The sequence below is a fragment of the Odontesthes bonariensis genome, chromosome 2, assembly GCF_027942865.1.
Source record: "Odontesthes bonariensis isolate fOdoBon6 chromosome 2, fOdoBon6.hap1, whole genome shotgun sequence".
Taxonomy (NCBI): domain Eukaryota; kingdom Metazoa; phylum Chordata; class Actinopteri; order Atheriniformes; family Atherinopsidae; genus Odontesthes; species Odontesthes bonariensis.
Genome location: NC_134507.1, coordinates 43,764,107 through 43,775,130, shown reverse-complemented (window position 1 = coordinate 43,775,130; position 11,024 = coordinate 43,764,107). Strand labels below are relative to the sequence as shown.

The 11,024-nt window shown below is 37.6% G+C and overlaps 1 protein-coding gene across 1 annotated transcript in view; it reads left to right on the top strand.

Annotated features, from left to right (window-relative positions):
• Nucleotides 1-313: 313 nt before the first annotated feature.
• Nucleotides 314-11,024, top strand: part of pdzd8 (PDZ domain containing 8) — an 88,722-nt gene continuing 78,011 nt past the window's right edge. The window contains exon 1 of the mRNA XM_075482078.1: nucleotides 314-1,318. Within this exon, the coding sequence (XP_075338193.1) occupies nucleotides 435-1,318 (884 nt within the window). The 5' untranslated portion in view covers nucleotides 314-434. The remainder of the gene's footprint in view (nucleotides 1,319-11,024) is intronic.

Here is an 11,024-nt window from a genome sequence, read left to right as displayed (position 1 = left end):
AAAGCTTACAAAAAGAACAGGAAATATCAGTATCAGCTTTGTTAAAACGTCTTCTAATCCATGTGAACTGACTATTGACACAGACACCGTACAGAAAAGCCTGTGTCGTCTTTTCCACTGTTCGGTCGCTTTTTGATACTGTATGTTTCCTGTTAGTTTCTACAACGTAAACTTTAACATCGGCTTTCTTGTTTGGCGTTTGTACAATCCGACACGTCGGGACAACACCGAAAGCAACACGTTCTGGACCCGTCATTACGCATAGCGACGTAAAAACCATTCGTCCAATCAGCGACGAGTCTGAAGCTCAGGAAAGAAGCAGATGATATGGCAGCTTTGAGAGCGACCAGGTGGAACTTGCTTTGTTAAGGCGACTAAACGTTTCGGTTATGAAAACGTTTTTGAGTTAAACAAATTCAGGGCGGCTGCTCGAAATGATTTACTTAATACTGTTCTCCGCTTTCTGTGGAGCGGTTGTTACGTTGCTGTTACAATTCTTGCTTATATACAGGAGAAACCCCGAGCCTATAGGCAGGACCATTCAGTATGTCAAAGTAGTGCCTGATAACGCATTGAAGGATTACTTTAATACCCTGCATGCAGAACCGAACCAGCAGAACCAGGACACTACAGCGTCTGCTGCATCTAAACAGCAAGAGACTGTCCTAACAAAGCAGCAGGAAGCGGCTGTTACCGGCGGCATCCCCAAACAACAGGCGCCACCGCCTTCGCTAAGCGAACCTATCGATGCGGGCAAAGCCGAAACCTGCAATTTTCTAAATGCTATATTTTTGTTCCTGTTCAGAGAGCTCCGAGACACCCCTGTCGTCAGACACTGGCTGACAAAAAAGATAAAGGTGGAGTTCGAGGAACTGCTGCAAACCAAGACAGCCGGACGGCTTCTGGAGGGACTCAGTCTCAGGGACATTTCTCTGGGCAATTCCCTCCCGGTCTTTAAAACGGCCAAACTAATGAAGCCCATGCATTTGAACGAGAATGGTATGCCGGAAGAGCTCAACTTTGAAGTGGATATCGAATACAATGGCGGCTTTCATCTGGCCATAGACGTGGACCTGGTGTTCGGGAAGTCTGCCTACCTGTTCGTTAAGATGAAGCGAGTTGTGGGCAGGCTGAAGCTGCAGTTCACGCGCATGCCCTTCTCCCATTGGTCGTTCTCCTTCCTCGAGGACCCCCTGGTAGATTTTGAGGTGAAGTCCCAGTTTGAAGGAAGGCCGCTGCCTCAGCTCACCTCCATCATAGTTAATCAGCTGAAACGGGTCATCAAGAAGAAACACACCCTGCCCAACTACAAAATCAGGTAGGTTCCGAAACATTGTTCACAACACAACTAGCAAAGATGACTTACCAGGTCTGCTGGCAGTGAGCCCAGGGGTCCCAGGGGCCCCAGGGGTCCCAGAGTACGGAAGAGTATTAGGGCCAGGCATAAGAAAAAATATTTATATTTTGCCTGTCGAGAATAAAGTCGACATGTTCAGAATAAAGTCGACATGTTCAGAATAAAGTCGACATGTTCAGAATAAAGTCGACATGTTCAGAATAAAGTCGAAATGTCGAAAATAAAGTCGAAATGTTGAAACGACTTTATTCTGAACATGTGGACTTTATTCTGAACATGTGGACTTTATTCTGAACATGTGAACTTTATTCTCGACATTTCGACTTTATTCTCGACATGTGGACTTTATTCTCGACATGTCGACTTTATTCTCGACATTTCGACTTTATTCTCGACATGTGAACTTTATTCTCGACATGTCGACTTTATTCTCGACATGTGGACTTTATTCTCGACATGTGGACTTTATTCTCGACATGTGGACTTTATTCTCGACATGTGAACTTTATTCTCGACATTTCGACTTTATTCTCGACATTTGAACTTTATTCTCGACATTTCGACTTTATTCTCGACATGTGAACTTTATTCTCGACATTTCGACTTTATTCTCGACATTTGAACTTTATTCTCGACATTTCGACTTTATTCTCGACATGTGAACTTTATTCTCGACATTTCGACTTTATTCTCGACATTTGAACTTTATTCTCGACATTTCGACTTTATTCTCGACATGTGAACTTTATTCTCGACATTTCGACTTTATTCTCGACATTTGAACTTTATTCTCGACATTTCGACTTTATTCTCGACGTGAACTTTATTCTCGACATTTCGACTTTATTCTCGACATGTGGACTTTATTCTCGACATTTCAACTTTATTCTCGACATTTCGACTTTATTCTCGACGTGAACTTTATTCTCGACATTTCGACTTTATTCTCGACATGTTGACTTTATTCTCGACATTTCAACTTTATTCTCGACATTTGGACTTTATTCTCGACATGTGGACTTTATTCTCGACATGTGAACTTTATTCTCGAAATTTCGACTTTATTCTCGACATGTGAACTTTATTCTCGACATGTGAACTTTATTCTCGACATGTGAACTTTATTCTCAACATGTGAACTTTATTCTCGACATGTGAACTTTATTCTCAACATGTGAACTTTATTCTCGACATGTCGACTTTATTCTCGACATGTGAACTTTATTCTCGACATGTCGACTTTATTCTCGACATGTCGACTTTATTCTCGACATGTCGACTTTATTCTCGACATGTGAACTTTATTCTCGACATGTGAACTTTATTCTCGACATGTGGACTTTATTCTCGACATGTGAACTTTATTCTCGACATGTGGACTTTATTCTCGACATGTGAACTTTATTCTCGACATGTGGACTTTATTCTCGACATGTGAACTTTATTCTCGACATGTGAACTTTATTCTCGACATTTCGACTTTATTCTCGACATGTGAACTTTATTCTCGACATTTCGACTTTATTCTCGACATGTCGACTTTATTCTCGACATGTCGACTTTATTCTCGACATGTCGACTTTATTCTCGACATTTCGACTTTATTCTCGACATGTGAACTTTATTCTCGACATTTCGACTTTATTCTCGACATTTGAACTTTATTCTCGACATTTCGACTTTATTCTCGACATGTGAACTTTATTCTCGACATTTCGACTTTATTCTCGACATTTCAACTTTATTCTCGACATTTCGACTTTATTCTCGACATTTGAACTTTATTCTCGACATTTCGACTTTATTCTCGACGTGAACTTTATTCTCGACATGTGGACTTTATTCTCGACATTTCAACTTTATTCTCGACATTTCGACTTTATTCTCGACGTGAACTTTATTCTCGACATTTCGACTTTATTCTCGACATGTTGACTTTATTCTCGACATTTCAACTTTATTCTCGACATTTGGACTTTATTCTCGACATGTGGACTTTATTCTCGACATGTGAACTTTATTCTCGAAATTTCGACTTTATTCTCGACATGTGAACTTTATTCTCGACATGTGAACTTTATTCTCGACATGTGAACTTTATTCTCAACATGTGAACTTTATTCTCGACATGTGAACTTTATTCTCGACATGTGAACTTTATTCTCGACATGTGAACTTTATTCTCAACATGTGAACTTTATTCTCGACATGTCGACTTTATTCTCGACATGTGAACTTTATTCTCGACATGTGAACTTTATTCTCGACATGTCGACTTTATTCTCGACATGTCGACTTTATTCTCGACATGTCGACTTTATTCTCGACATGTGAACTTTATTCTCGACATGTGAACTTTATTCTCGACATGTGGACTTTATTCTCGACATGTGAACTTTATTCTCGACATGTGGACTTTATTCTCGACATGTGAACTTTATTCTCGACATGTGGACTTTATTCTCGACATGTGAACTTTATTCTCGACATGTGGACTTTATTCTCGACATGTGAACTTTATTCTCGACATGTGAACTTTATTCTCGACATTTCGACTTTATTCTCGACATGTGAACTTTATTCTCGACATTTCGACTTTATTCTCGACATGTCGACTTTATTCTCGACATGTCGACTTTATTCTCGACATGTCGACTTTATTCTCGACATTTCGACTTTATTCTCGACATTTCGACTTTATTCTCGACATGTGAACTTTATTCTCGACATTTCGACTTTATTCTCGACATTTCGACTTTATTCTCGACATGTGAACTTTATTCTCGACATTTCGACTTTATTCTCGACATTTGAACTTTATTCTCGACATTTCGACTTTATTCTCGACGTGAACTTTATTCTCGACATTTCGACTTTATTCTCGACATGTTGACTTTATTCTCGACATTTCAACTTTATTCTCGACATTTGGACTTTATTCTCGACATGTGGACTTTATTCTCGACATGTCGACTTTATTCTCGACATGTCGACTTTATTCTCGACATTTCGACTTTATTCTCGACGTGAACTTTATTCTCGACATGTCGACTTTATTCTCGACATGTCGACTTTATTCTCGACATTTCGACTTTATTCTCGACATTTCGACTTTATTCTCGACATGTGAACTTTATTCTCGACATGTGAACTTTATTCTCGACATTTCGACTTTATTCTCGACATGTGAACTTTATTCTCGACATGTGAACTTTATTCTCGACATGTCGACTTTATTCTCGACATGTGAACTTTATTCTCGACATGTGAACTTTATTCTCGACATGTCGACTTTATTCTCGACATTTCGACTTTATTCTCGACATGTGAACTTTATTCTCGACATGTGAACTTTATTCTCGACATGTGAACTTTATTCTCGACATTTCGACTTTATTCTCGACATGTGAACTTTATTCTCGACATGTCGACTTTATTCTCGACATGTGAACTTTATTCTCGACATTTCGACTTTATTCTCGACATGTGAACTTTATTCTCGACATGTCGACTTTATTCTCGACATGTTGACTTTAATCTCGACATTTCGACTTTATTCTCGACATGTTGACTTTAATCTCGACATGTCGACTTTATTCTCGACATGTCGACTTTATTCTCGACATGTTGACTTTAATCTCGACATGTCGACTTTATTCTCGACATGTCGACTTTATTCTCGACATGTCGACTTTATTCTCGACATGTCGACTTTATTCTCGACATGTCGACTTTATTCTCGACATTTCGACTTTATTCTCGACATGTTGACTTTAATCTCGACAGGCAAAATATTATTCCAGAGGCATGCATCGGACACTCTTAACATTTTTTATAGGACAATGAACCAAATGGCTGAAAAGAGATGCTCGTTGACTAAATGAAGAGCCAAAATTACAACAAAAACATTTAGTAGAGTTTTAGATACTCAATAACTACAGAAATAATCACAACACAGCAGCACTTATCAAAGACTCTTATCAAAACACACAACACTACTTCAAAAAGAGTAGGAATAGAGATGTAAGGCAGGAACATTCCAAAGGCCTTGCACCCGTAGCATTGACAGATGTCTTGTCCTGGGTGACCTGATCACAAGTGAAAAACTTCATTCAAAACGTTATTCAAAATGCATTGAGAGCTAATTGCTCTGAACAAATCTTACTCTGACCTTTTTTTTTAGCTATATGTCTTGGGCATAGACTATTTTTATTTTTTTATTTTTAAATTTCATTCTCACATACTACTAATGGCATGGACCGACGTAGGGTGCAGAATGAAATCCATTTAAATTAGATTTGGAAAAGTTCTCCAATAAGTATTTGACCTACCTTGTATACTTTATCCCATGATGCAATTTGTCACCACGGTGGAGTCCAAATAATGGTGGACGAATTTCTCACGCATCACAAGTAAAACTTGATGAAAAATGTAAGTATCTTGTAACTTTTTCTTTTTATTTTAACCTTGAGTAATATCAGTTGTTATCAGTCATGAATGAGCTGCAGGCTTTATTGAGAATATAGCAAACTTTGTTACATTTCTTCCAGTACACGTAACATGTCTTACTGTAAAGGCAGCTAAGGGAACATTCAATGTTATAGACAGCAATGATAACTTTAGAGATCTGTCAATAGGAAGGTAATGCAGCATAGAGAACTTAACACTAAAGTTAGCATGTATTTTTTTGGAATTTGGATCAGAGCAGGACAACGAAGGCCTCATTTGGCAAGCTGTTGTTTGATTTCCCTCCATTAGGTTTAAAGTGTTGTGATAACAGTTTGTCTGTTAGCTTTATTGTTGGGGAAATGCTATTTCAATTATTATAAGTTTTGTGAGAATTTCTACGCAAAAAAATAAATGCATAATAATGTTGGTATATTAAGAATGCATTGTATTGTCGCAGCTTTCTCATATTCTGAGATGAAGTGTAATCTTAACTTCATCGAAAATGTCCTCTCCACCACACATCTGGCCTCCGTAAATGGTTTCTTGTTTCCCCAACAACAAGACGACAAGGAGGTTGGTTGCTTTGCTGGGCATAAATAGAGATCCACTGCTGCACCAGTGCACTAGGACTGCTCCAGGTAGGTCTATAGAGTTCATTAACAGGGGTAGGATATATAATATAGCTTTATCATGCCTTATTTTAGTTGACTCTTAGGAGAATAGATTGTTCTAAAAAAAAAAGAAAAGGGAAAAAGCTTGCAGAAAAACTTGATTCACACTGTGTGTTATGTTTGAGGCTATAATTTCTAAGCTAAAGTTAAAAACCATAGACAATCTTTAAGAATGACCAGAGTATACAATAACAAGTAACTAAAAATCTGTAATGAATGTATCATGGCAATCTGCAGATGTGCTCTGTGAGTAGTCTGATCTGATCTGGCATCACCTGCAGCTGAGTGAACAGGTCACAATGTACAGAAAAAGACAAGAAATTCTCAGTAGATCATTTTTAAATGAGATGTAACCAGGTTTGTTTGTTGCAGGTGAGATGGGTTTTATGCGGGCTTAATCACTGCTGCCACTATTCAGAAGACACAGGACCCAACCAGCCAGAGGTGCAAAGCCCGCACCAGTCCCTTCAGCTCATATGAGGCAAGAAGATTCCCAACCCTCTGGTAGAAGGTTATGTTGCTACAATGTATGACATCTTGGTGTGTGGTTGCTCAACATCTAATTGCCTTCTATACCTCATGATAGAAGGTGGAACTCACCAGCTTAAACAAATAAATGCCAAAGTTCCTGTCTGGACCATTGGAACTAAAAGGAATAAACATTATTAAATTAAAATGAATGCAGTAAATATACTGATCAATTCAACAGGTAAAATAGAACTACAGAGCTCTGGACATTTAACTATACATTGCCTGTTTAAACAAACAAACAAAAAAAAACCTTCATTAATGGTAATGGTAAATGTAATTTTATTTGGTCATTATAATACATGACAAAATATAAACATCAATTGATTTCTTTGACTATGTAAATGACCAAAAGGGTCTAGGCTGAAGTAAAAATAAACTTATTGTGCCTAGCCCTATTACATACGTTATTTATAGTGGTGGGTATAGATTATTTTTTTTAATCTAGATTAATCTCACTGAAATCTTGAAATTAATCTAGATTAAAATGGCTCATTCAGGGGTCCGACAATCCGCGGCGTTCACGGAAACAGACGTGTAAACTTTGGTTCCTATCCAAACAATAGTCGTTTAATCCTGAGACTGTTGCAATTGCCGTGTCGAGTGCTTCAATACAATAGTGTAGTAACCCCAAGCATACCTTTCTCACTGCAATTAAGTTTTATTTCGGATTTTATTTCGAATTTAGTTTATTTTCACAGCTGCCTCTGCTATTCCTGCTCTTCTCAGGTGTACCTAATGTAGTTTTACATAATTTGTAAAAGTGATGTATATCTTGTATAACAAATTGTAAATAACAACATGTTTATTCGTGTCCCTGCCCTCTCTTTCCTCATGTTTTTTTCCGCGGGGGTGCTGCACAGACGCGGGGCCTTTAAGAATTGAACATTCTAAATGTGACGTCACGAGCTACCAAAGCTACCAAAGCAAATTCTCAAGCGAAGCTTCTCCAGCGAGTCAGCGACCTCTGCTACCAGGTAGCGGAGGTCGCAACATTAGGGCAGACCAGTTTATTCACATGCATGGCTCCAGCAGTTTCTCTAGCTTCGCCAACTTCTCATATTCAGCACTTGTTGGGAGGGCCAGATGGTGCTGCTGTTGAGATAGCGTTGTGTGCAGTGCGTCTCTGTTGCGCCACACGCGCAGTATCCTCCCTGCGGCCACCATATTAGGAGCACTGTCTGTTCCAACAGGGCAGATTTAGTCAACTATCCCCCACAGATAAGCGACCTCCATAAACTGCCTAGCACAGGCTTCTGCAAAGTAGCGTTCTTCTGTTTTAATCACACCTAACGGCAGACAAAGTACATCAGCCCACACCCGAGCTAAAATATCAAGGTAAAAGTCATCACAGTTTGCTTAGGCTACCTATTTTGACCCAGTTCCCAACCCAACTTTGAGAATAGATTAACGGCGATATTTTTATATCGCCCGATAAGACTCTCAAATTATCGCAGCACGTTAACGCCGATAACGGCCCACCACTAGTTATTTATAATTCAAAGAAAACAAGACTAGCAAACACAACTGCAGTCGATATTTGACAACTTAACAGAAAACATCTGAACATGACAGAAGATTTAAAGCAAAACAATGTCCATCAATCATACTATAGTTTTATAATTTTCAATTAATAATGATTTATACCTTTTTTTTTAATTTTCTACTGTTTTAGAACTTTTTAAGTTCTCATTTAGCTTATTCCACACATTAACACCTTGAATAGAAATACAAAACCTTTTTTTATTCGTTCTAGTTTTAATCTTTTTGAATATACCTGTTCCTCTAAGTTTATACTGACTCTCTCGCTGCTCGAAGAGCTCCTGGACTGGTGATGGGAGCATGTGATTATACGCCTTGTACATCACTACGGCAGTGTTCAATTTAACAAGATCAGGAAATTTTAGTGCGTTTTGGTTAATAAAAAGAGGATTTGTTGGTGTTATATAATTAACTTTATTAACAATTCGGATGGCCTTCTTTTGAAGTAAGTAGATTTTATTTATATTTGTTTTATAAGTGTTTCCCCATATTTCCCCACAGTAGTTTAAGTATGGTAGGAATAAAGTATTATAAAGAAGATAAAGGGACTTTTTATTTAATAAAGTTTTCATCTTGTTCATTATGGCTATAGTTTTAGCTAATTTGGTTTGAAACACACTAATTTGTTTTTGTTTTTAATTTTTCATCAATATAAATACCCAGAAATTTGTAATCAGTTACTCTTTCAAGTTCTAAGTTGTTTATTTTAATTTCAATTTGATTCTGAACTTTCCGGTTGCCAAAAATAATATATTTTGTTTTGTTCAAATAAAGTGAAAGTTTGTTGCTATCAGACCATGACTTTATTTTTGTTAGCCCTTTTTCTACACTTGTTTGTAGCTGTTGTGGGTCTTTACCTGAACAATAGAGACTGGTATCATCAGCGAATAGAAAACAGCCGAGTTCTTTCACTGTTCTTTCACTGTCTCACCAACATCATTAATGTACATAATAAATAATTTGGGCCTTTCATCACCTTCTTCATGTGACGGATCACCAAGTAATGCCATGGTGAATATGGGCTTTAATCACTGCTAAAAGTGGTCCAATGAATTTGAGAGTGTGTGACTTTTTGGCCCAGCGGTGTAAATGCCGCCCTGAAAATGCAGCCCGTGTGAGCTGTGTTGTGCCTGTTATGTTTTCTAAAATTCCCAAATGTTCTGAAGTTCTGTTTGTTTCCGTTTCATCTAATGGAATCTTCTTTATTCCATTTACTCCAAACAAGTTTGTTTGCTTTCACATTTCAAAACCAGAAATTGTTTTCAAAGGCCATAGCATATTATGGAATAAATAGCTTTTACAATCACATACTCTGTGTTAAAATAAACACAGTGTTGACTGCATACTTTTGACGCTGTAACTTTTTATTGTAAATTGTTCTTTAAAATATAAGCAATTGTTCATTTTCCTTGTGTGTTGCTTTGGAAAAGTGTCAATACTACATATTGCGTTGTATGCTCAGTGCGTGTTAGGTGGGTACGTAAGCAGTGTGTCTGAAACGTGGAGCCAATGAAACGGTACCTAAAGTTGCAATGTTATTGCTGGCAACCAACGATTGAATCCACAAAATACCTTGTTTCATGAGACTCATATTGAAAAAGCATTAACTTCTCGAATGAAATGCTAAGTTGGTGAAGTTTATTCCCAAATCATGCTGTCTTTGGTTTAATGAACCTCTTCTCATGAGTTTGTTGGTGAAAAGAATTCCATAGTTAAGAGGGCTTGGCCTCAAAGAGTAAGTATTTATATTTGGTCATGGTTCAACTGTTTTCACCTTTGTGGAGATTTCTGTTTGCATCACTCTTGGTCTCTAAATACAAGCATTTCTTTAGAGTAGATTTACAATCTGCATTCAATGGCATCCAGTCTCAGCTGAGAGGTCTCAAACTGATTCTTAACTCTGATAAAACAAAGAGGATGATATTTTCTATCAAACAGAAAATCCCAACATGTTTTCTACCACATGTTTTTACCATCCAAGACTCTCCCATAGAGTTTGTATCAAACTATAAATACCTTGGCATTACAATTGATTTAAACTTTGTCTTTTAATCCTCGTATTAATCAACTTTTGAAAAAATTGACTTCTAAGGCTGAGTTTCTCTTTTAGGAACAAATCTTGTTTTTCTTTCAATGCCAGAAAATGTCTTGTTGCTGCAAATTCCTGCCTGTCCTTGATTAAGGAGACACTGTTTATATGAATGCTTTTGCCAGCTTTATCACAGTGCTTTAAGATTTATTACAGGATGCTTTGGTCAACTGGACATCCTTATCCACATGCAGACATATCTGTTAGAACAATTTGATATATAGATCTATACTCGGACTGTTGGTTAATAAGGTTAATATGATTTTAAAGAAAAGGGTATTCCGGTTAGTTTAGTTGACATTTGTTATCCTCTGATCACATTCCACAGATTAATGCACATGTGGAGACTTGGACCAAGTTGATAGTGACGGCTGTGATTAGACATATA